This window comes from Oratosquilla oratoria, chromosome 21 (genome assembly GCF_046742065.1).
Source record: "Oratosquilla oratoria isolate Oo_2021 chromosome 21, ASM4674206v1, whole genome shotgun sequence".
In the NCBI taxonomy this organism is placed as follows: Eukaryota; Metazoa; Arthropoda; class Malacostraca; order Stomatopoda; family Squillidae; genus Oratosquilla; species Oratosquilla oratoria.
Window position 1 is genome coordinate 17,588,592 of NC_134797.1, and position 27,624 is coordinate 17,616,215.

Consider the following 27,624-nt stretch of genomic DNA (forward strand, 5'->3'; position numbering starts at 1 on the left):
CAGATACGGTATCTGCTAGATATTCTGAAGAGGAAAGAGCAGGGAGAAGGTACGTCTGCCATATCCTATTATTACATGTTATAATGGGTTCGGTATACAGTAATTTCAATTTGCGGTAAGGTTTTCAGGAACGCATATGTACCCTATAACGAGGACTTACTGTACTATAATTGTTGAACTAGGATAACAATAATCTTTGTATACATTTTTCTGGATGCAGAGAGAAACCCACTAACATTAAATCATACCTTATCTTAATTAAGCTAATGATAATAAAAATAATTTTCTTATGTTTTTCTTTGGCTGCTGCCAGACAATTTTATTCAGATGAAGTAAACCCCACCTATCATGCAAGGGTTAAAAGTCAAATTCCCTTTAGAATTATAAATTATCTCAAAAATATGTCTCAAAGACTGTTCTACCAGATCATTCACATACTCACACATTCCCTCTTTCACTCCACTTCAATATACAATATGTATGTATCCTTTTTACATTTCAAGTATAACTATTTACATGTACATCCTGAATATACAAACACACTAACAAACTACCTTTCATACTGAGATACAAAGTGCAAACTATATACATTTGTACAAAACCAGTGTAACTAGAAGACAAAGTATATAATACTAGCTGTCTCCTAGTCTTTCAATTCCTGGCTAATATCAAGAGCACTCATAATAAATCTCTTAAACTGACACCTCACAAAAACATTTTTTCCACGTAGCATTACCACACATCAACTTAACCACTTTTTGGCATATATTAATTTTTCCAACTTTAGCACATTGGGATTTAATCCTGCTTTATATAAACAAAGGCTCGGACTCAATCCTGATAGAAACAAGTGACTATCACATGTCAAAACTGTCCAAGCACATAGGGCAAAGGTGATAGCTTTGGCTGTAGCTACGAGTTTCCTGGTGTATGCTCTTCATCTCTGTGTGTCACAATAATTCCCTAGGCTTCATTCTCACTTTCAGAAAAGGAAGGCTTCAGTTTGGTCCCCAACAGTTACTGATGACTGACATTTGTGTTGGGTGTTCAAAAAAAAGGTGACTGTTTTAACTGTAGTTTAACATTTCCTGGCATCACCCCCCACAACTCTCACATAATATAGAATAGTCTTCTTCCTTTTGGCTTCTGTTAGGTTCATCAGTGGCTATGATGGTGTTATCTGTATTACATACATAATTTCACCTCGTATAACGTGACCTCCATATCACACTCCAAATTTATCACTTCAAATTAAAGTAAAAGAAACCTTACACATAATTCACAACACCAGTGCTATTTGTCATGGAAAATATTTACACTTACTGCTAAATATGCACAACTTAAAACATACTTCTTTGTATGGCTCACTTATGCATAGTTACAAAAATCAAATCATATTTTTAATCGTCATTTTAGGCTAAGTACAAAAATCCTTCCAATCTCATATCATCTTACCATTATACAACATAACAATGTTTCTTTATTATCACTTTAGTTCTAATTGGGACCTACAATTGGGTATCTACAAATGATGGTCCTGCAAGATGAACATCAGAGTGTATCAGTCTGCTCATTTTCAAAACCCATCAACTCACGGCTGACACTCAGGCTCTGGACCAGGCCAAAGATCTCTACCAACATCAGTATTTCCACCATCTTTACATAAAAATGGTTGACAATTGGTGAGATCAGGAGACAACAGTCCCACACTAACACAAAACAGAGAACAGTCCATTGTTTCTTTCCCAAGAGATTTATGGGAGGGAATAAGGATTGTTGTCAGCCATTGTGAGGCTGTGGATTTCCAGTCAGTGAATATTGAGCCAACAATTATTATTTTTGGTACTAATTCCTTGTGCACATATTTATCACCCAACTACTCTCAACACTTGTGTGGTTTGTATTATGCTTCCCCTTTCCATTTCATGGACATGGGCAGGGAAGATTGGAGTAGGGAGACAAGAGAGAGGAGAGGAAAGAGAAAGGGAGGAAGAGGGGGAGAGAAAGGGAGGAAGAGGGGGAGAGAAAGGGAGGGAGGAAGAAGGGGAAAGAAAGGGAAGGAGGAAGGAAGAGAGGATGAGAGAAGGAGAGAGGGGTGAGAGAAAGACTGAAAGAAAATAAGAGCAAGTAAAGGTAGTAAATAAATTATTTGACTTATGGTTTACATAGGCATTCTGATCAATCTAGTGGCAACCCTATGGACTTGAATTATACAGTATTATTCTGCATTCAGAGAAAAGTCTGCATTTATAGAGAAATGCTAAGTCACTTTTTAACTTTTGTTATCCCTCATTTTTGCTGTTCTTCCTAAATCTCTCTTATGCCATTCCTAGGACAGCATTACTTCTTTTCTCATGCTCCTGTGGCAGGAAATACGAATGCTACCACTGGGTTCCCATGCAGATCGTAAAAGGCAATTATAAGGGGTGGAGTGAAGGTGCTGAGGGATTCTGAATTTCTTTCCCAAGGGGAGTCAAGGCATGCCTTGATTTGGCTGCTCCCCTTACAAGGGCAAAAAGGCTATTGTATGTATGTTTGGGCGAAAGAGTGTTAAAAGAAATAAGTATTTTGGGATGAATGGAAAGAGATGGTTGTATGAAAAAGTGATTGTATCCACTGTGCTGTATGGAACACGGACTTGGATTGTATGGGATAGAAAGGAATACAATAAACACTTTTGAGATGAGGTGTTTGAAAAATATGATAGGTGTTCCAAGAATGGATAGAGGGTGTTACCAGCACATGAAAAGAATGTGGAATAACTAACAAAGATATGAGAATGTTGAAAGAAGAAGTATGTAGAGGGAGTTTGAAGCAAATACCAAGAATGAGATGGATGGATGGATGGGGTGAGAGGAGATTTGAATACATGTAGTATGTCTATTATGCATGTGGATCCATCATCCAGGAGAAGCCAACAAGATAAGAGGGAGGGAGGGAGGGGTGAATGGGAGTGGAGTATGTGGGGATGAAATGGGAGGGAGTGGAATTCTGAATGGATGGTGATTGTGAATGGATAAAGGGATGACATGACTACTCGTCTACTTTCAACTTTATAGATAAGCAAATGTGGAAGGGGGACTTGCCATATCGTTAACCTCATAAAGAAAGTGCCTAAGTCATTTGTCCAACTTTTTAGGATTTTTTTTATTTTTTATAAATGTACATAATGTTCCTCCATTGGGAATTGTATCACAAGAAGCAATGAAAAATTGATAAAAAAAAAAAAAAAAAAAAAAAAAAGACGAAAATTGACTTAGGCAATTTCTTTATGAGGGTGACGATATGGGAAACCAGTGGTGGAAAACCAGCTCTGGCAGGCAGACGCTACTGTGGAAGTAATGACCTGATGTACTGTTTTTGAATCAAGCAATGTGGTGGAGGGTCAAGGCTACCCTTCATCCTCTGGGTGCTAAGATGGTATGGGTAGCTGAATGGGTTTTTTAGTTGTTTCTGATGTGGATGTATGTTCTGACTTGGCCAACTCCATTATGAAAGGAAAAGGACCTTTGGTACATTCATGTAACTATGTGTGTTTCAATTTAGTTTCTTATCATTGTTTCAATTCACTTTTTCATTGCATGGTATTATCAGGGTCCAATGATGGGTACCTTAAAGTGGTGGTCCAGTGAGATGGACATTAGATTAATTTTCCTGTCAACAATCAACCTAGATTTTCTTCTCCAAGTAGAAGCACAGACTCGAGGGGCTGACGTCTGGTATCCAGCCCAGGCTCAAGACCTTCCTCTATGTTTACTTTGAATGTATTTCCTGCACTTTTTCACAAAAGTAGAGCTGACAATTGGTGACTATTCTCTTCCAACTACTACAAGGTAGTAGTCCAACCATTAATACAACACAGGCAACAATCCAAGGTTTCTTCCTAGAAAGATTCAAGGGAAGGCCCAAGGACTGTTGCTAGTTACAGTGCAAATACGCACGTCAACGTCCAATCAGCCATTACCCACAAAGTGAGGTAGCTAAACATGAGAGAAGGAAATTCTCACCCATTTCACCCCCATCACAGAATCAAATTCAGGTTGACATAGTTAAGTCTATACCCAGCTTATTCACAATTGACAATAGAAAAGCATTCTGGATTTCAACTATCAAATGTGTTCTATATTGATGCCCATATAAATCAATATCAAATAATACACAAATAGGGGGTCAAGGAGGACCTTCCCTTCCCTTTATCTTTTGATTTTAAGGGCTAGATGGTTGGGCTGGCTACCACTTTCAAGGGAAATATCTACCACTGATAGAGAAAGAAAAAGAGAACAATAATATTACACATATACATACATATCAACACACACAATATGTAAATAACTTTCCTGTAATATATCTAAGTTCTTTACCAATTTTTTTTACGTCTCTATTCTTTTTGTTTTTCTTCTTTCTTGACGTCCTTTTTGCCTTTTGGCTCTCGTCATTTCTTCCTCTCCTTGTTGGTAGCTGTGTTCCCGCCGCCGCCACCGCCGCCGCCACCGCCACCGCCACCTCCACCTCCTCCTCCTCCTCCTCCACCTCCTGGTCCACCACCACCACTGCCACCATTACTACCTCCACCTCCTGTTCCTCCACCACCTCCACCACCACCACCACCACTTCCTCCACTGTTGCCACCACTTCCCCCACCACCACTGTTACCACCACTTCCTCCTCCACCAATATTACCCCCACCACCACCACCACTGCCACCTCTCTCTCCACCACCTCCTCCACCTCTTTCTCCACCACCACCTCCACTTCTTTCTCCACCACCGCCTCCGCCCCTTTCTCCACCACCTCTCTCGCCATTGCCTCTTTCACTACCTCGCTCTCCCCTCTCACTATTGCCTCCACCTCCACTACTGGTTTCTTCTGAGGGTGGTGGTGGCACATAGGGTCTCCAGTTGAGGTATTTTGGGTCAATTTCCTTATAGTCCGCTCGACGTCTCTTCTGACGTTCTAAGAAGTCCTCCAGCAGGTCCTGCAAATAAATTAAGAAATAAATTATTTACTTAATACAACATATATTGATGTGTGTGTGTGTGTATTTACCTAGTTGTAATATACGGGAGGGGAGCTATGCTCGTGGTGACCCGTCTTTGTATCTCTCCGCATCATGTTTTATCTTATAATCTTGTATAGTGTTAGCACATACTGTTTTGTTGTCTAATTTGTTCCATGTATTTATCGCTCTGTGTGGGAAACTGTTCCTTTTCAAGTTTTTTCTATAACTATCCTTTTTCAATTTTTTTTCGTGTCCTCTTGTTTTACCGTTGTCCCACATTAATAGGTCGTTCCTGTCTAAAACTTCCATTCCTTTCATTATTCTGTAGATAGTTAGCAAATCTCCTCTTTCTCTTCTTTGTTCCAGAGTTGGTAGGTTCAATTTGGATAGTCTTTGCTCATATGTTAGTTCGGCGAGTGTCGGTGCTAGTTTTGTTGTCACTCTTTGTAATCTTTCTAGTTTCTTAATATTCTTTTTGGTACTGGGTGTCCAAAGTGATGCTGCGTACTCGAGTTTTGGTCTTATTAGTGTAGTGTGTGTGTGTGTGTGTGTGTGTGTGTGTGTGTGTGTGTGTGTGCGTGTGTGTGTGTGTATCAGTCAGTCAGTCCTTTGCCCCTGATCTCTCTTGCAGGAGACACCACGGCTTACAGGTAACTGGCAGCAGTCTCCAATACATATACACACCCAATGCTGAGGTAATGACTACATAGTAACATACACCTAATGCTTTAGGGCTATTTTGATGCATCCCAACAGACCAATGTCAGAATTTAAAATCAATATTCATACATTCATATACCAAAGGCTTTTCCCCCTACATGGGGGGTAGACAAAAAGAAAAAGGCATAGAAACCACTCCCACCCATTCCATTTCCTATATATTCCACTCTCCTCCTCCCTCCATCTTATCTTGGCACCTCCTGGATGACAGGTCATCCCTGAATCCTGCCCACTGCCCTGGGTCAGAAGCAGTGTCGCAAGACACAGCACATTCACAGCAAGGACGCTTCATAAATTCGGCGACCCCCCCTCTCCGTCCCCTCATGCAGAAAAGGAGAAGATGGGGAGAAATCCCTTCAGGCAGCGTCAATTTTTTTCCATACCAGGAGGTGCTCAGATGAGAGGGAGGGAGGGATGAAATGGGTGGGAGTGTTTTTATGCCTTTCCCTTTTTGGCTACCTCCCTTGGAAGGGGGAAAAAGCCTTGGTATATGTATGTATGTACTTCCTCACCCCCCATCCCCCACCCACTCCCCCTTATGCATTATAGCATCATCTATACACAACCCCTCTCCATTCACCCCTATCTTCTGTCCTCTCCCGTCCTTCCTCCACAGACATTCCTCTCTTTTGTAATGCCCCTTTCACCCCATCCATCCATCTCATCCTAGGACGCCCCCTCATATTCACTCATTCCACCTCTGCCTTCCACACTTCTTTTACTGATCTTTCTTCACTCATTCTTTCCATGTGTCCAAACCATCCTAATACTCTTTCATCAACCCTATCTCCCAGTTCCCTTTCCACCCCTGTTCTCCTCCTCACCTCCTCATTTCTTACTCTAGCCAGCCTAGTAACCCCTATCATACTTCTCAGACATTTCATCTCATACACATTCAAACTCTTTCTCTCTTCCTCTCTCATGTTCCATGTTTCTGCCCCATACAATGCTGTTGGTACAATCACTCCTTCATATAACTTCCTCTTAGCATCCATTCCCAGATGTCTATTTCTCATTACACTTTTCATAAAGGAGTAATGATACTTTTGGACAACTGCTGCCCATCCTTTATACTTTATACTGTTCTCTTTATACACTGTCTCCTTCACTATCATATATAGTTTGATTAAAACTTATAAAGTTAATAACATGGCTAGAGCTATCATTTCTTCAATTGGTGTCACTTTTAAGTCCACTTGTTGGAACTATTGTCCACACTCATATTAAAAACAATGATGACCTCATTGAAAAGTTACACGGACAAAATCTCACTTTTGATTTCAATTTTGTTAGTTTTGATATTACTAGTTTTTACGAGAGTAGTAGAGCTTGTGTTAGGATTAGAAATGGAGAGAGTGAATGATTTGACGTAAAGGTGGGACTTCGTCAGGGATGTGTTATGTCGCCCTGGTTGTTTAATCTTTACATGGATGGGGTGGTGCGAGAGGTGAATGCAAGGGTAGTGGGTCAGGGGTTCGAGATGGTTAAAGAAAATGGAGAAAAGTGGGAGGTGAGTATGTTGTTGTTTGCTGACGACACTGCGCTTGTAGCAGGATCAGTGGAGGGATTGAGGAAGTTAGTGACAGAGTTTGAGAAGGTGTGTGAAAGAAGGAAGTTGAAGATAAATGTGGGCAAAAGTAAGGTGATGAGATGTACAAGGGGAGAGAGTGACAGCAGGCTAGAAGTGAGCATAATGGGTGAAAGACTGGAGGAAGTATATAGTTTTAGATACTTGGGTGCGAACGTGGCAGGAAAGGGAGGAATGGGGGTGGAGGTAGAATGTAGATTGAGAGAAGCAAGTAAATGCCTTGGTGAATTAAAAAGTGTAATGAGATATAGACATCTGGGAATGGATGCTAAGAGGAGGTTATATGAAGGAGTGATTGTGCCAACAGCATTGTACAGGGCAGAAACATGGAACATAAGAGAGGAAGAGAGATGGAGTTTGAATGTGTTTGAGATGAAATGTCTGAGAAGTATGATAGGGGTTACTAGGCTAGATAGAGTGAGAAATGAGGAGGTGAGGAGGAGAACGAGGGTGGAAATGGAGTTGGGAGATACATACATACATATACCAAGGCTTTTTCCCACTTACAAGGGAGGTAGCCAAAAAGAAAAAGGCATAAAATCATTCCCACCCATTCCATCCCTAAATACACTCTACTCCTCTCCACCCTCCCTCCCATCTTAGCACCTCCTGGATGACAGATCATCCCTGCACCTTGTCCACTGCCCTGGGTTAGGAAATAGGGTGGATAAAAGAGTATTGGGATAGTTTGGACACATGGAAAGAATGAGTGAAGAAAGACTAGTAAAAGAGGTGTGGGAGGCAGATGTGGAAGGAGTGAATGTGAGGTGACGACCTAGGATGAGATGGATGGATGGGGTAAAAGGGGCTTTGGGAAAGAGAGGAATGTCTGTGGAGGAAGGACGGGAGAGGACAGAAGATAGGGGTGAATGGAGAATGGTTGTATATGGATGATGTTGCGATGCATGAGGTGGAATGGGTGGGGGATGGGGTGGGTGAGGGAGTATGTGTGAAAAAAATTTGATGCAGCCCGAAGGGATTTCTCACCGTCTTCTCCTTTTCTGTATGAGGGGACGGAGAGGGGGGGTCGCCAATTTAATGAAGTGGCCTTGCTGTGGATGTAGCATGTCTTGTGACACTGCTTCTGACCCAGGGCAGTGGGTGAGATGCAGGGATGACCCATCATCCAGGAGGTGCCAAGATAAGAGGGAGGGAAGAGGGTGGAGGGGAGTGGAGTGTGATGGGGATGGCATGGGTGGGAGTGATTTTTATGCCTTTGTTGGCTACCTCCCTTCTAAGGGGGGAAAAAAGCCTTTGGTATATGTATATTTCAAGAACAGTGTCAGGGCATCAAGTACCTCACAGTTGTACACTCACCTGCCGCTTAAGGAGGATGTGTTTACCTTTCCAGTATTTCATCATTCCCATTGCTTGAAAAGTACTCACAATGTCATATGCATTGACTGCCATCTCTTGGCTCATGTCTGGAAAACAAAAACTTCATTTAGAGGAACACCTAAATAATGTGCAGTATATCTTTTTACTATACAGTATATTCACTTGTCTAAATAGCCACAGGTTTTTCCTGTCAGATCTTTGACATGCAGGCAGAAGGTCATACATGTATCAGTGGTGAATCCTAGTATTTCAGGGTTCTTTTTGAATAGAAGGGTTTGGCTATTCAATTTCAATTTTGGGTCTATTTTTCATTCATGGTTGTCTGGAATGACCAATGTTACTGATGATTTCTGGGGTAAGGCCTTCATTCTATCATTTCTAAATTTGTTCTAGTATGTCTAAGTATGCCTGGGTGCTCTTAGCTGCCAGTCTGTATTTACTCTGCCGAGTTGTTATTCTTGGGTCATCTGCATATATGAGTGATCTGGTGTTATGGTCTCAATCTGGTGTTTGGAGAATGCTTGTAAAAAGATTAAATAACATAGGTGAAAGTATTGCTGGGGACTCCACTGTAGTGTTTTTGTTCCAGAATTTTTTTATGGGTTATCCTGTACAGACGCTCCTCTACTTACATTCATTCGTTTTATGTTTTTTCGATTTTACGTTTGAACTGACAGTAATTTTTTTTTTTTTGTGAATTTTTTAGTTTAGTGCGTTCTCCGTAGTATGAGACGTTCAAACGATACTTACGCATGATGCTGTGTCCATTGTTTACATGGCACAAACGACAGACTGAACGTGCCATGCCTTCTCCTCCTCCTCCCCCTTCTCCTCCACCATCACACTTTATGTTGCTTGAATTTCATTTATTTGAAATTAATGTTGTTTTACAATGTTATGTTTATAATTAATGATTTAGGGGTGTTTTATAAGATACAGTAATAGAATTTATGGATGTATAGTACAGTATGAACGGTCATACATTACTGGAACGTACAGTAACAACTTACGTTCCTTTTCACGTTACATTCGGCCGTTCGGAACATAACTAAAATGTAAGTTAAGGAGCGTCTGTACTGTCTACCTGCTGAGAAGTTTGTGAGTAATATCTTATTGTTGTGAATATTTATAGAAAAAAAAAATATTCACAACAATAACAAGAAATTACTCACAAACTTCTTAGCAGGTAGACAGTGCAGGATAACCCAGGGCAGTGGACAGGATGCAGGGATGACCCGTCATCCAGGAGGTGCTGAGATGGGAGGGGGGGGAGAGAGGAGGGTGGAGGGGAGTGGAATGTATGGGAAATGGAATGGGTGGGAGTGGTTTCTATGCCTTTTTCTTTTTGGCTACCCCCTATGTAGGGGAAAAAAGCCTTTATATGAATATGTCTCCAAGATATTCTTTAACAGTATATGTCAAGTAACTTTATCAAATGCCTTATGTCTTTTTTGTGGTACTTTCTTACTATATTCTTCCAGCACATCTTGGGTGATGTTTGCAAACTGCATGTTAGTGGAATTGCACTCTCTGAATCCATGTTTGTTTTGGGGAGTTGGATAATTTAGTTGCATTTTTTTTTGCTTCTTATTTCTCACCAGCTTGGATATGGTGGATAATGACGAGATTGATCTTCAGGATGCAGGGCCTTCAAGTATTATATGGGCTCTTTTTCCAGATTGTTGTAATTTTATAATACAACCATAAGTGATTGAAGATATCAATTAGGAGAACAGGCCTGGGCACAGATGCAAATTGACTCATATGCAATTACCACATGCACCATACTGCCCCGGCAACAACACAATACCTCTACCATGAGTGACTTGTTCTGGCTTGGGTGATGTTCTATCTATATACCAAAAGGGTTCTTCTCTCCTTATGAGGTTGCTATGCTGTTATCATTACCAGATCATCTGCATAGGATAGTGCTCTGGTGTTACACTCTGGAGTTACAGTGGCGAGATCACTTGTGAAAGGAGATAACACAGGTGAGAGCATTGCGAGCCAATACTCTGGCTGGTTACCTCCCTTATAAGGAGAAAGAGGTATTTGGTATATAGACAGAGTATTGCTACTTGGGGGAACTCCACTGTGCAGTTTTTTAGTCCCAGAAATATTGTTGCTTTGGGTTATTCAGCATTGCCTGCAAGCTAAGAAGTTTTTTTAGTTATTTCTTGTTACTTATAATAAAGTAGAAGCTCACTGGCTGAGTAGGTTAAGGTGCCATTACTTGTGGCAAACATCAAGGGGATAGCAGTTCAAACCCTGGCAGTGATAAGTTGACCCAAGGGCATGGTTAAATAAATTTCACATTACAAAGTTCTCTGTAAGGAGAATCATCCTAGCCTGCTGACTGGGTTGTTGTTGTTGTGATGTTAAACCATATCATCATCATCATGTTACTTACAAAAATAACATTGCTGTTTTGGTGAAGGTATTTTTCCTTGGGTTGCTCCAAGGGTATGCTTGTTACAAGTCCTCCTTTGTGTTGAGTGTTGTCTACTATGACTGTTGTGTATTCAATGACTGTGAATACTGTGGATTGTGATGTTAGCCTGCTTTCCTGTATTAGTGGGATTGGTGAAAAGTGGGTATATGCTTGACTTGACCACCCCTTCATAAGGGGAAAGAGGCTTTCTAGAATGTGTATATATGCATATGTTAGGGCTTTGTGTATATTGTGTTTATGTAGGAATTGAAACAATCCAGTATGTTTGTGATAATGTTGATATTTACTTGTAGAATGTTCAGGGTGTGTTTCAGTGCTTAAGTATTTTTACATGTAGGTGTAGATGTGTGTTGGTTACAGTTCCAATCCCCTAATATGTACAGACCTTTTATAGACACATTCTTCTCACTGTATCCTGAGAGGTAGTTGAGCAACAAATCCTTCCAATATGACCTGTATGAGATAAGTCCCAGATCACTTAATGGCTTCTCTGGAGAACCAATTTTACCCTCAGTGCGTGTCAAGAGGTAACCTGGAACAATAACAACACATCAATTATTTGCACCAAGCTATTTTAGGAACAACACATGCGTATATGTAGTATATATACCAAAGGGGCTTCTCTCACTTATGAAAGGGGTGGTTCTATCTTTGCACCTTATGGGGGAAGGATCATCCCCACCACACTGCCTGGGTCAAAGGCAATGCAGCAAGACACAACATAACCTCCATAGCAGGGACCAACACCTAGAGCTGGTTTAACCCTACTGCTTAATTATACTGTATGGCAACATCCCTCCTCATTCATTTCAAAACTCTACTGAGTAGACAAGAGCATCCCTTTAGTCTACATCATTCCTTCATCAATTCACAATTTCTCTCTATTCATTCCTATCTTTTCTGCTCTCTCTTCCTTGTTTAAAAGATATTCCTTTTACATCCAATGCTCGCTTTACCCACTTTTCCCAATTCATTATTGGTCTTCATCTCAAGTTAATCCAAGCCATTCCAGCTTTCCCCACCCTTTTCACTCGTCTTTCCTCACTCATTTTCCACAATGCCCAAACCACCTAACCACTCTTTGATCCTCCCTACAATAATATTATATAAACCATGTTTACACTGAGAGATAATATCTTAAGCAATAAGGTTGTTTTATGTACATAAAATTGTCATGTATGTACATATATACATTATATATATATATATATATATATATATATATATATATATATATATATATACAGTATATATATATATATTTGTGTCAATTGACATTTGGAAATAAACTCTTCTGCTGGGATTCGAACCCTTGCCTGAGCGGCTTGCTTCTTTACAAGACAAGGACCGTAACCACTACTCCATCTTGATCCTACAAACTAAGTAATTTCGTTTTGTAGGATAAGGATGGAGTAGTGGTTATGGTCCTTGTCTTGTAAAGACGCAAGCCGCTCAGGTAAGGGTTCGAACCCCAGCAGAAGAGTTTATTTCAATATATATATATATATATATATATATATATATATATATATATTTTTATATATATATATATATATATATATACATATATACATATATATATATGACATAAGTGGAGTAGGAAACACAGGAGTCTTAGTCTTGAATAAACTCAAGAGTAAGACTCCTGTGTTTTCTACTCCACTTACGTCAACCTGTCAGAATGTCTCAACATATATATATATATATATATATATATATATACATACATACATACATATACCACACAAAACTACTAAAGAAAGTAAGTACAAAAAAAGACTGAATTGCTACAGAGAGACCTGGACAAAGTCTAGGAATGGAGTCAAAAGTGGGAAGTGAATTTCAACATTAAGAAATGTAATATAATCGAATTTGGAAAAAGTAAAAAAGAATATCAGGACAATATAAAATTGGTACAAAGGAAGTAAAGAAAGTTAGTTCCAAAATGGACCCACAAGAAATTATCACCAAAGACATGTCAACAAACATATAAACAAAATTGTCTGAGAAACCTATAATTTACTAAGATCAATAAAGGTGGCTTTTAATTACTTGGATGAAGTAATGAAAAAAAATAAGACCAAGATTGGAGTACGTTCGAACACTATGGACACCCAGTACAAAAAAGAATATAAGGAAAATAGAAAAAATCCAAAAAGCAATGGCAAAGATGGCACCAACACTCATAATTGACATACAAACTAAGATTGTCTAAACTAACCCTAGAACAAAGAAGAGAGAGAGACGATCTACTGGCCATTTACAGAATCATGAAAGGCATAGAAGTCCTTGACAGAGAAGACTTATTAAAGTGGGATAAAAGAAAAACAAGGGGACATGATAAGAAACTCAAAAAGGATAGTTATGGAAGAGATTTGGAGAAAAAAAAAAAAAAAAAAAAAAATCCACACAGTGGTGGATGTCTGGATCTAATTGGACAAAACAATAGTGTGTGCAAACACCATACAAGAATTTCAGAACAAACTAAATGTTGCAAGATACAAAGACGGGTCACTATAAGCATAGCTCCCCTTCCCATTTAATACAACTAGGTAAATACGAAGGCTTTTTTCCCCTTATAAGGGAAGTAGCCAAAAACAAAGGCATAAAATCCACTCCCACCCATTCCATCCCCACATACTCCACTCCCATCCACCCCACTCCCTTCCTCTTATCTTGACACTTCCTGGATGATGGGTCATTCCTGCATCTCGCCCACTGCCCTGGGTCAGAGGCAGTGTCGCAAGACACTGCACATCCACCGCAAGGCTGCTTCATTAAATTGGCGACCCCCTCTCTGTCTCCTTATGCAGAAATGGAGAAGACAAGGAGGAATCCCTTCGGGCTGCATCAATTTCTTTTTCACACATACACCCCCACCCCCCATCCACTCCCTTTCATGCATCACAACATCATCCATACACAACCATTCTCCATTCACCCATATCTTCTGTCTTCTCCCATCCTTCCTCTTTCCAAATGCCTTTTTACTCCATCCATCCATCCAATCCTTGGTCACCCACTCATGTTCAATCATTCTACCTCTCCCTTCCACACCTTTTACTAATCTTTCTTCATTCATTCTTTCCATGTGTCCAAATCATCCCAATAGTCTTTCATCAACCCAACCCATCTCCCAATTCCCTTTCCACCCCTGTTCTCCTCCTCACCTCCTCGTTTCTCACTCTATCCAGCCTAGTAACACCTATCACACTTCTTAGGCACTTCATCTCACACACATTCAAACTCCTCTCTTTTTCTCTTATGTTCCATGTTTCTGCCCCATACAGTGCAGTACTAGTCACATTGATAAGGCCTAAATTGGAGTATGCAGCAACACTATGGTCACCCAGTAAAAAAAAAAATAATTTAAAAAAGATTGAGAGCATCCAGAGAACAACTACGAAGATGACCCCAACACTATCAAAAGTCTCATATGAAGAATGATAATATGGGAGTTGTGAGAATAAACACCTTGTGAGATCGAAACCTTTATTAGTACTACGTTTCGCTTGTTACAGCTTTTTCAAGTACAGACATGACACACACTCTGAGCACATATAAGCCAACAGGGAAGGAACTGGGAGAGGTTATCAGGGAGGGGTGGGTGGTAGGTGGAGGGGGAGGAGGGGGACGGGTGGGACTTGGTGGAGACAAAGGAGGACATTTCGGACAGTTTGTTGAAGTGGACTAAGGGGGACATTTCATACATTTATTTAATGCGGGTAACAGATGGATTATAGGAGGGGCGATGTTAAACATGCCTCTGTTCTGCTCAATGGTTTTGAAGCTTTGAATGGCGGCCGCTTCGAGGCATTTTCTCCTCATCCTATCTGGTTCACTAAACAGAAGTTCTGCGTTATCCCAATCCATCAGGTGGTCGTTGGTGTTCCGGTGGATAACACAGGCGTTGGTGGTGATGTTGTTCCGGGAATCGTAGCGATGCTCCCGGATCCGGGTCTTCAGGTCACGGGAAGTCTCGCCGATGTATACTTTATCACATCCAGCACAGGGTATGCGGTAGACACCAGCGTTTTTTCCCCACATCTCGTCCTGGCTGTCATTCCTTCTTGAAAGCTCTTTGATAGTTCTGCTGGACTGGCCCACTACCTGAATGTTGCAACGCCCAAGTGTCCGGGTGAGGGTGGCGGTGACGCTGCTGGCTGGAAGGATAAGCCTCCTAGCTGGATCTTTTGTTGGTTCCCGCCCTTCCATTATTTTGAGTGCCTTTTTCTTACACTGGTGGATGATGCACTCTGGATATTTTAATTTCTGAAAAACCTCCTGTATGTGCCTAAACTCATCCACCAGTGTAAGAAAAAGGCACTCAAAATAATGGAAGGGCGGGAACCAACAAAAGATCCAGCTAGGAGGCTTATCCTTCCAGCCAGCAGCGTCACCGCCACCCTCACCCGGACACTTGGGCGTTGCAACATTCAGGTAGTGGGCCAGTCCAGCAGAACTATCAAAGAGCTTTCAAGAAGGAATGACAGCCAGGACGAGATGTGGGGAAAAAACGCTGGTGTCTACCGCATACCCTGTGCTGGATGTGATAAAGTATACATCGGCGAGACTTCCCGTGACCTGAAGACCCGGATCCGGGAGCATCGCTACGATTCCCGGAACAACATCACCACCAACGCCTGTGTTATCCACCGGAACACCAACGACCACCTGATGGATTGGGATAACGCAGAACTTCTGTTTAGTGAACCAGATAGGATGAGGAGAAAATGCCTCGAAGCGGCCGCCATTCAAAGCTTCAAAACCATTGAGCAGAACAGAGGCATGTTTAACATCGCCCCTCCTATAATCCATCTGTTACCCGCATTAAATAAATGTATGAAATGTCCCCCTTAGTCCACTTCAACAAACTGTCCGAAATGTCCTCCTTTGTCTCCACCAAGTCCCACCCGTCCCCCTCCTCCCCCTCCACCTACCACCCACCCCTCCCTGATAACCTCTCCCAGTTCCTTCCCTGTTGGCTTATATGTGCTCAGAGTGTGTGTCATGTCTGTACTTGAAAAAGCTGTAACAAGCGAAACGTAGTACTAATAAAGGTTTCGATCTCACAAGGTGTTTATTCTCACAGTCTTGTCGGCTTTTGCCATTGTGATTCAATATGGGAGTTGCTGACTGTGGTACAAAGAAGTCAAAGAGGTGACTTGCTGACCATCTACAGAATTATGAAAGGCATGGAAGTCCTTGATAGAGAAGACTTACTAAATTGGGATAAGAGAAACACAAGAGGACATGGAAGGAAGCTCAAAAAGGACAATTATAGAGGAGACCTGAAAAAGAACAGCTTTCCCCATAGAGTGGTGGATGTATGGAACATAATAGATGAAACAACAGTGTGTACAAAAACAATACAAGAATTTGAAAGCAAACTAGATATGACGAGATACAATGACAGGACACCACGAGCATAGTTCCCCTTCCCATAGGATATAACTAGGTAAATACAATCTCTTCTTAGCATCCATTCCCAAATGTCTATTTCTCATTACACTTTTTAATCCACCAAGGCATTAACTCGTTTCTCTCAATCTACATTCTACCTCCACCTCCACTCCTCCCTTTCCTGCCACATTCGCACCCAAGTATCTAAAACTATCCACTTCCTCCAGTCTCTCTCCCTTAATACTCACTTCCAGTCTGCTACCACTTTCTCCCCTTGTACATCTCATCATCTTACTTTTACCCACATTTATCTTCAACTTCCTTTTTTTTTTGTACACCTTCCCAAATTCTGTTACTAACTTCCTCAATCCCTCCTCTGATCCTGCTAAAAGTGCAGTGTCATCAGCAAACAACTGGCTTACCTCCAACTTTTCTCCATTTTCTTTAACCATCTCCAATCCCCGATCCATTACCCTTGTATTTATCTCTTGCACCACCCCATCCATGTATAAATTGAACAGCCAAGGCGACATAACATATCCCTGGCAAAGTCCCACCTTTACCTCAAACCACCTACTCTCTCCATTTCTGATACTAACACAGGCTCTACTACTCTCATAAAACCTCTTGACTGCTCAACATCTTTCCTCCTACCCCATATATCTACAATTCCTCCCACAGTGCCTTCCTGTCTACCCTGTCATAAACCTTTTCTAAGTCCATAAAGGCCCAAAAAACATCCTTACACTTTTCTAAAATTTTCTCACATATCTGTCTTCCCCAAAAATCTGATCCATGCAACCCTCACGTGTTGTAAACCCACACTGTTCCTCACCAATTACTCCCTAAGTTCCTCTCCTAATCCTCTCAATCAAGACTCTCCCATAAGACTTCCCAACTACACCTAACATGTTGATCCCTCTGAGACTACTACACTCACACTTCTACTCTTTTCCCTTGTAAAGTGGAACTATACAGGCACTCCTCCAGTTTTCCAGCACTCTATCCTCTCTTAAACAAATAATAACCTCACCAGCTCGTCCACCATTACTATACTTCCTTTATTAGACAATCTGCATGACACCTATCCAATCCAGATGTCTCACCTGCATTCATCATTTGAACGGCTACCTCCCTTGTAAGGGGGAAAAAGCCTTAGGTATATGTATGTAAGTATGCCTTCACCTCATCTTTCCTTATTTCTCCTCCATTTTCCTCACTCATCATGGTCATTTTCTTAGCACTTCCCAGTACAACTACCTTTCCCTCCCTATCCTCCTTCACATTCAGCAACTCCCTAAAATACTCTGCCCATCTTCCTCTTACTGCCATCTCTTCCATTATCATCTATCTGCACCTTTTACCTTTTCTTCTCTACCTGATTTGCCTCCTCTTCCTCTCTTAATTTCTTAAGTACAGGAGTCCCTCAAATAACGCGGGGGTTAGGTTCCTGAAATTGCCGCGTATGACCAAATCCACGTATGCTGACTTTCCATATTAAATACCAAGAACCGTACGTATGTGTATGTGTGTGTGTGCGTGTGTGTGTGTGCGCACATGTATGTGGTGTATGTATGTGGCGTTTGTGGCGTATGCATGTGTTTGTGCGTATATACGTGTGTGTATGTGGCGTATATGCATATGTGTATGTGGCGTATATACATATGTGTGTGTATGTGGCGTATACACGTATGTGTGTGTACTGTATGTGGCGTATGTATATGTGTGTGTATGTGGCGTATGTATGTGTGTGTGGCGTGTGTGTGCGTGCATGCATGTATGTGTCTGTGTTCACATGTACAAGTAAGCATGTACGTGCATGTGTCTGTGTTCATATTTGTGTGTACACGCACTCGCATTCACAACATACACTGGTTGTCTAACACGTGTCTATGTGTGCGTGTATACACGTGTGTAAGCGTGTATATGTCTGTTTTTTATCTCCCAAACCACCACCGCCAGTAACAACAAGAACCTCATAAGAGAAATTAAGATACGACAAGCATAGTCATTATCAGACTTATTAGTTGTGTTCCAAATGAAAGAAACATTACACTTCAACAGGTTAGGGCGGTAAAATTTCACAATAGCACGGCGTAGGTGGTGGAAGCGACAAGCTAAAGCTTGTTGGCTACCCCCCTACCACCCCCAACTCCCCCTCTCCCCTCCCTCCCTCCTGCATCAGTACCCGTAGGTTGACACATCACCGCAGGCAGCCACCCACGGTTATCCCCGCGCCCCACACCCTTGTTTGAGCAGTTCCCAGTGTGCATAATGACCGCGTTATATGAGGATCGACTGTATATGGTAAAATAGAAAGCAGTCACCACAAATGTTTGCGATGTTGCCGCTTGTGTGCGTATGCGTGCCCGACTCGGCGCGAATTTTAAAACGGTTATCTACATTTGAGATGGTTTTGAAATAAAATCCGCGTATGATTGAATCCGTGTTATTCGAATCCGCGTTATTTGAGGGACTCCTGTATGTGTGTGTATATATATATATATATATAAATACATATACCAAAGGCTTTTTCCCCCTTACAAGGGAGGTAGCCAAAAAGAAAAAGGCATAATAACCATTCCCACCCATTCCATCCCGAATACACTCCCCTCCCCTCCACCCTCCCTTTTATCTTGGCGCGCACACACACACACACACATATATATATATGTTTGCATACTTTATCAAATCTATTGTTTGTCATTCCCAAGAGCCCACCCTCCTCTTCTTATGAGAGCTCCTGTGGCATGGGGCTATAAAATAATAATACCAGTGTTGTAAGCAGTGAATAAATGGGGATTAGCAAGGGTACAGGATTTCATCTCCTACATTCTTCTCCCACATGGAGTCAGGATATGCTTTGAGTTGGTTATCCCCATTACAATTTGAAAAAGGCCATTGGTACTATACATTCTACATCCAGCCTCATAATGGACCAACAAATCTCCTGGGGATGTAGTTTGTACTATAATCTATCACTGTATAAAGGGGCCATGCATTCCACTTACTGAAGTCAATGAGTAGTCGTCCATAACCTTGACGCTGGTATGGCGGTAGAGTCATGATGCAAGACACATTGTAGTTGAGAAAACTATTCTTCTCCTGATGCAAGAGAAAAGAAGAACATGTAGTCAAAGTCAACATATGTAGATGCACATTCATATAATAAGACCAAATGAATAAAAATAAATCAAGTCCCCCATGCCGATTTCTGTTCAGGTCATCACCCAGCCCTGAAACAATATTAAAGTAGAACCTGCATGAAATAAGGGGATATGAAAATATCAGGATCATGTACTGTGGTACTAATATTTTTTAATGTAAATTACTAAACATAATTAAAATCGTGAATGGGAGTGGGGTGGGTGGGGATGAAATGGGTGAGAGTAGAATTATGCCTTTTGACTTTGGCCACCTCCCAAGGTAGGCAATAACATAGACAATGCAGCCTATGACTTGAGCAATGGATGGAGGATGGGGTGACTTTCCATCCAAGAGGAGCTATAATGGATGGATTAACAAGTGGACTTTTGAACAGGTGTGGGTTGGGTGAAGGGCGAGTCTATGCTTTGACTTTGCCATCACCTTTTATAAAAGAAAGATTCTTTTGGTATATGCATGAACCCCATGCTAATGTAATGACTGCTACCATGGCAGGTACCAGTTGTCAGTGACTGACACTGCTTCAACACCTAAAAGGATATATATGAAATATAATCAAGTTATCATGCATTCCACACATTCCACTATACCTTGCTGAAATAGCCGATGATGTGACAACCTTCCGAATCACCTTGAGTCATGATATAAAAGAGGAAGGGTTCCACATCATAGTATAGGGTCTTGTGGTCTAGGAAAAGCATGGCCAATAGGCACAGATTCTGGCAGTATGTTTTGTACTTGCGTCCATCAACCTCCCACACAGACAGTTTGTCCTTTCTAAATTATAAAAGAGAATTACAACAATTAGGAATGTGAAGAAACTATAGTAATAAGGTTATATTTTTTAACTGCTTTATATAGTAAAGCACAACTTTTCCACAACAGGACCCAACAGTTGAAGCTAGTTTATCTCAACTCTGCTTCACTTCTACATTCCCATTCTTGTAAAAACCATCATATTTCTCAAACACTTCATCTCAAAATCATTCACCCATCCTCTCTCCTCCCTTATAATCCAAGTCTCTGCTCCATGCAGCGCCATGGGTACAACCTTCTCTTTGCATTCACCACCAAATACTTTTCTTATAACATATTTCATTTCACTCAGATACATACTTGCTTCCTTTACAATTTACCTCCACATCTACTCCTCCATTCACTACCATACGTAACCCTAAGTAATTATAACTTCTGTTTCTCATGGTTTGGGCACACGGAAAGAATGAGTGAAGAAAGACTAGTAAAAGAGGTATGGAAGGCAGATGTGGAGGGAGTGAACATGAGGGGATGTCCTAGGATGAGGTGGATGGATGGGGTGAAGGGCGCTTTGGGGAAGAGGGGAATGTCTGTTGAGGAAGGACGGGAGAGGACAGAAGACAGGGGTGAATGGAGAATGGTTGTATATGGATGATGTTGTGATGCATGAGGTGGAATGGGCGGGTGGATGGGGGGTGAGGTAGTATGTGTGAGCAAAATTTGACGCAGCCCGAAGGGATTTCTCCCCGTCTTCTCCTTTTTATGCAATGGGGGGATGGAGAGGGGGGGGTCGCCGATTTAATGAAGTGGCCTTGCTGTGGATGTGCTGTGTCTTGTGACACTGCTTCTGACCCAGGGCAGTGGACAAGGTGCAGGGATGACCCGTCATCCAGGAGGTGCTAAGATGAGAGGGAGGGTGGAGGGGTGTGGAGTGTATTCAGGGATGGAATGGGTGGAAATTATTTTATGCCTTTTCCTTTTTGACTACATCCCTTGTAAGGGGGAAAAAGCCTTGGTGTATGTATGTATGTTTCTCATCCTACACATTCAATTTGCCACCATCGTCATTCCTTATATATCTCATCATTTCTTTTGCCCACATTCACTCATAACTTTCTTCTCTCACACACTCAAACTCCACTACCACCAGCTTCTATCTCTTCAGAATCAGCAACAAGCGCAGTGTCATCAGTTAATAACAACTGGTACATCTCCCACATTCTTCCATCCTCACCCACCAACTCCATACTTCTGCTTAGCACTCTTGTATTAACCTTCCTTACCACCCAATTTATATCCACACTGAACAACCATGCTAAACTCACACAATACTGACACAGCCCTACATTCACCTCAAACCACCTAATCTCTATTCCTGACCTGCACATATCAGTAACCTAGATAAAGCTTATTGAGAACAAAGTGGTTTCAGAATTCTAATAAAAACTTTCTCACTCAAATTATATTTCCTTTTAATAAGAATTCAAGATCTCCTTAACCTTACCTGTATATTTCATCACCTGGAGGATGGCGCCACACACACTTTGCCATGTGTCTTAGAAGGATTGTTTTTGAACGCATGTACTTAAGGCAGAATTCACATATATAAACTTTGGGTTGCTGATTAAAATCATCTGGATACTGAGACTGGTACCATGCTTCCATCTCATAACGTCCCATCTCGATATACCGAATACCTTTGCTGTCAGGTAATCCTCGAAGGTCATTTTCCTGTCATGTAAAAAATTAAAAAACTCTTGGAAACATTTACATAACTATATGAAACTACTGTGAAACAATGTATGAAAGGTATACTTTAATAATAAATTCAATTACTCTTAGGAACCTTCACACTGCTGCAGGTAACTGCTGTATGACAAAGTATAAATGTATATTGCAGAAACAAATCCCAATTCCAATTTTGTTGCCATTTTCCAACTGTTACCATATCCATGTGCAGTCAAACCTACTTAGGAGTAGAAATGGGTTGGTTTATAATTCTCAAACTTCATGCATCAACTATTCCTTATTTTTTTTTTTATTATTATTTTTTTTTTTTTTTGTATGCATATTTTGGGTGGACTTCTTTACAAAAAAAAGTTAGACTACCATGCAATACAAATATCTGATATTCACTGAATAGGTCTGAACAGATTATATCAGTATACATTCCATTTATACCCAAGGGTTTGTCCAAGTTAAATAAAACTGTCAAGCATCCACTGTACAAAATCACAAAATACATTAAATTTGATACAGTAGATGCAAGTGAGATCAAATGAGTTTCAGTCAAGATAGCTGTATTTCTCACTGATATCCAAGCATTCCCCTACACTGGAAAAATAATATGGTATTAGCCACATCAAAACTATCAATGAGTAGAATTTTAAAGAGTAGGTATTCTCTCTTTTCCCTGCTTAACAGGCACTCCTCTTGTATCCAATTCCTCTTTCATCCCATCCATCCAACTCATTCACAGTATTCCCATTAAGTTTACTCTATCCACCTCTACAGTGCTCAACAAAAGTACTGTCTGCCTGGGGTGAGGCGGACAGTGCTTTTGTTGAATCTGGAAAAATTCATACGAGTGGCATGGTTTTGTGCTAAAAATCCTGTCTGTCTACAGCACACAGGGAATGGGCAGAGCTTATCAGCAAACCAAGAATTAATCACATCAGTCATTGTCTTGATGAGGAGGGAGGTTGTGTGCCGCAAAACCCTCCACCCAGGGCCCCCCTCTTGAACCCAACCATGATATCTGACCACACCATGTTACCAATATGAGCAATATTAAGGATCTGAGTGCAGAAACCATAGCCCTGATAGCTGCCCTAAAGAAATCTGGCCAGCAAACAAAGGAAATTGCCTCTGCTTAAGGGTCAGAAGAGGCTTCTTCACTGGCCGGTGGCTCAAGTTGTCAATATGACAGTTGATGGTTATTAGTGAACACTCTCCAAATAGTTCTTGGTTTTCTTTCACTTGTCTGGCTGTCACACGTGGATTAGGCTCTAGTTTACGTTTCACAACAGTTTTAGCCCTATCCCCAGTCTTTTTAAGCCTCCCAGACCTCTTAGCAATGGTAGAAGCCTGGCTGCCTCCCTTGCAGGTAGATTTGGCAACCCAGTGGTGGATGGTACAAATACACACACCAATCTTTTCAGCAATATCCTTCATTTGTTGGCCAGATTTCTTGAGGGCAACTATCTGGGCTATGGTTTCTGCACTCAGATCCTTAGTAATGTTCATACTGGTAACACAGTGGCTCAGAAGATGTTGTGGTCAGGTTCGAGAGGGGATCCTGGATGGAGGGGTCACAGTACACACCTCCTTCTTCACCAACAAGACAATGACTGACATCATTAATTCTTGGCTCACTGATAAGCTCTCTCATTGTAGGTGGACAGTTTTTTTTGGCGTGAAACTGCACCAATTGTATGGGTTTTTCCGAATTTGACAAAAGTACTGTCTGCCTTACCCCGGGGAGACTTTTGTTGAGCACTATACCTTCCTTTCTTTCTGTTTGTCTATTTTTCATGCATACTTTTTTATTTGTCTTTTTTCACTTATTGCTTCCATATCCCCAAACCCAGGACTCTTTGATCAACCCTATTTGTCAGCTCTCTTTCCACCCACTCTTTGCCTTTCCTCATTTCACACTCTATCCATCCTTATAACCCATGCCATATTTCTTAAACACTTTATCTCAAACATTTAAACTCTGTCTTTCTGCCTCCTACTGGTTTATGAATATATAAAAATATATACATATAGAAATTAACTTACAATCTTTTCACTGGCAGATGCTTGTGCTTCTAAGAATAGTTGCAAGTCCCACACCATACTTCTTAAACACTTGATCTCAAACATTTAAACTTCCTTTCTGCCTCCTACTGGTTTATGAATATATAAAAATATATACATATAAAAATTAACTTACAATCTTTTCACTGGCAGCTGCTTGTGCTTCTAAGAATAGTTGCAAGTCCCAGTCAGGTGTGAGACCTCTAAGTGATGGTTGTCGGTCACGGTCTTCTATTTCTTCTTCACCAGGAAGAGGATCACTCAACTTGTCTCTTTCGACTCGAATCTGAGAAACATAATCTTGTAAACATGAAGCCACACAAAAATACAACTATTCAAAGAAACATCACTTGTGGAATGAGGTCATAGTGAAAGTGTGACAATGTTCCCCTCTGTATAAGTTATATTAATCAATAAATTCATTGGTTCAGTTCTCTCTTGAAGGAGATGCAAGTCCACTAGGAACCCAGTCAAGCCTATTGGTTCAGTCCACGAGTCACTCAGTGAAGTGATTTTGTTGAGCTGTCTGGAGTGAGTTTAGGATAATGCATTATAATGTCCTGTGTTTTTTTATCCTGTGATGAGGGAAAAGAATGTTGCCACCGAATCTTCCCACTTGAGTCATACGAGGCGACAAAAAATGGGATGGGTTAGGCCTAGGAATACTTCTCCCCGTTGCCCCACAGGGGACATTCAAAGAAAAAGAAAAAGAAAAAAAGAAAATGGGATGGGGGTTAGGCCTTGGAATACTTCTGATGATGGAGGGAAAAAAAAAAAAAAAAAAAAAAAAAAAAAAAAAAAAAAAAAAAAAAAAAAAAAAAAAAAAAAAAAAAAAAAAAAAAAAAAAAAAAAAAAAAAGTTTCCAACCAGTATGCTAAGGTTTGGGTCTTTTAATATGCATGGATGTGTACAGATGAGAGTAAAAGGGAAGAGATAGGCAGCATATTTGTGAGAAGAAAGATGGATGTGTTGGCATTGAGTGAAACCGAGTTGAAAGCGAGGGGCAAGTGTGAGTTTGGGACTGTAGTTGGGAGGTTCTCAGGAGTGAGGAGAGGACGAATAAGAGAAGGGGTGGCTATACTAGTAAGTGAAGAGATAGGAAAGTGTGTACTGGAGTGGAAGGAAGTTTCTTCAAGGTTAATGTGGATGAAGTTTGGACACAACAATGCTGACATCAATACTTATGCCACAAATTGGAAGTCCCTCGCTTTCAATATCCCAAGTGAGCCAGATGTTTTTTTGTATGCCTGGCAGAGAGACCAAGGTTACTGTCACAAGAACATGCAGTATTTCCAGGCTCAGTGCTGTCTGAGATTCAACAAGGGGAGGATTACATTTCTGGAGCTCTGTGCTTTGCCTTCAATTTTACGTAAATTCTCAGTGATTTGGCGTCTGTTGAACTCCACTCATTACTGCTCTCCAGCTTGACATCTTGTCCTGTACTACTGTCCTCATGTATCTTTCCTTCAAAAAGTCTTATCCATTCTAATAGTTTGCTTCTCAGTCTTCCAACATGCTCTCATTTACACATAAGTCAACTGTGAGGTACTTTATCAAATGCCTTCTCCAAGTCCAGGTACACACAGGCCACCCACCCCTCTTGCAACACATCAATCACTCTCAAGTAAAAGCTTAAAAGCTTTTACTCGAGAGTGATTGATGTGTGCATGCATACAGGTAGTTCTCGATATATGCAACTTCGATATATGCGAATTCACGTATATGCGATTCAAGAATTTGCACCACTTTTCGATATGTGCGGGGATATATTCGAAGATATGCAATTTGACCTAAAAAAAAAAAGAATAAATAAAAATAGTCGCGGCCGATTATTTTTTTCAAAACACCTATTATATATTTGAAGTTGGTGCGCATAAAGCCGTGTGGTAACACTGGCTGCATCAGCTAGGTAGAGCTGGCATCACTGCGGCGTTATCACAACAACAACACCAGCAGCTGTACAGACGGCATCGTCTTAGGCATCCTTCCTGTTTCATAGGCCAAACCATTGTCTTTCTGCAGGTAATTAAGCTTTTTTGATACACAAATTAATTATTTTTTTCACAAACAAATTAATTTTTGATACTTATTACTGCCCCAATTAATTTCGTCAATTTTCACTCTCTGCAAGAATTATCGTTTATTCTCCGCACTGGATAAACTCTAAGCAGTAAGCCTGCCTGTGTATCTCCAGAGCACATCAACAGTCAGTTTAAGCGTAGCAAGCAGTCTGAAATGTGAATTGTAAACAGACTGATTTTTCAAACAGCCGAAGAAAATACGCTTGGCGAAATAAGTGATGTTTACGGTAGCGTCTTTTCCCGAGGTTAATACTTACATGTCAGAGAGTGTTAATGTTGCAGAATATCATGCTCGCTTTGCTCACTCACTCTGTTCTATAACCCTCCTATTATAAAAAAAAAAAAAAAAAAAAAAAAAATCAATCCGAGTTGAGAATGTATCCCCCTTTTTCCCATAGGTTCAATAGTTCGATATATGCGAATTCGTTATATGCGGGGGGGTCCGCGGAACGGAACCCCCGCATATAACGAGAACTACCTGTATATTTACCTAGTTGTATTTAACGGGAAGAGAGCTATGCTCGTAGTGACCTGTCTTTCTATCTTTCAGCATCAAGTTTGTTCTTAAATTCTTGTATAGTTTTTGCATTCACTGTTTCCTTATCCAATCTATTACAGATATCCACCACTCTGTGTGTGAACCTATTCTTTTTCAGATCTTTTCTATGACTATCCTTTAAAAAAAAAAAAAAAAATTGTGTCCTATTGTCTTTCTTTTATCTTTTACGTGTGTGTGTGTGTGTGTGTGTGTGTGTGTGTGTGTGTGTGTGTGTGTGTGTGTGTGTGTGTGTGTGTGTGTGTATGTGTGTGTGTGTGTGTGTATTTACCTAGTTGTATTTACCTAGTTGTATTTTACGGGAAGGGGAGCTATGCTCGTGGGGTCCCGTCTTCATATCTCATTTTATCTAAACTATTTTTAAATTCATGTATTGATTTTGCACACACCACTTTCTCATCTAACTTGTTCCAACTGTCTATTGCTCTGTGAGGAAAGCTGTTCTTTTTAAAATCTCTTCTATAGCTGTCTTTTTTTATTTTCTTTCCGTGTCCTCTTGTATTTCTGTCATCCCATTTTATCAGATTCTCTCTATCAGTAATTTCTATGCCTTTCATGATTCTGTAAATAGCTATCAAATCTCCTCTCTCTCTTCTTTGCTCTAGTGTCTGTAGTTTAAGTTTTTGTAGTCTCTCTTCATATGATAGTTTTGAGAGTGTTGGTGCCAGTTTTGTAATTGCTCTTTGTATTCTTTCAAGTTTTTTTATACATTTTTTTGTACTTGGTGACCATATCGTTGCTGCATATTCCAATCTTGGTCTTATC

General features: G+C 40.7%; 1 protein-coding gene across 1 annotated transcript in view; it reads right to left on the minus strand.

Annotated features, from left to right (window-relative positions):
* Positions 1–1,551: 1,551 nt before the first annotated feature.
* Positions 1,552–27,624, minus strand: part of chm (lysine acetyltransferase chameau) — a 92,073-nt gene continuing 66,000 nt past the window's right edge. Inside the window, exons 11-18 of the mRNA XM_076205127.1 lie at positions 24,359–24,508; positions 21,926–22,152; positions 20,256–20,442; positions 19,512–19,605; positions 11,483–11,629; positions 8,625–8,731; positions 4,654–4,975; positions 1,552–1,709 (exon numbers count right to left, since the gene is read on the minus strand). Of these exons, the coding sequence (XP_076061242.1) occupies positions 1,552–1,709; positions 4,654–4,975; positions 8,625–8,731; positions 11,483–11,629; positions 19,512–19,605; positions 20,256–20,442; positions 21,926–22,152; positions 24,359–24,508 (1,392 nt within the window). The remainder of the gene's footprint in view (positions 1,710–4,653; positions 4,976–8,624; positions 8,732–11,482; positions 11,630–19,511; positions 19,606–20,255; positions 20,443–21,925; positions 22,153–24,358; positions 24,509–27,624) is intronic.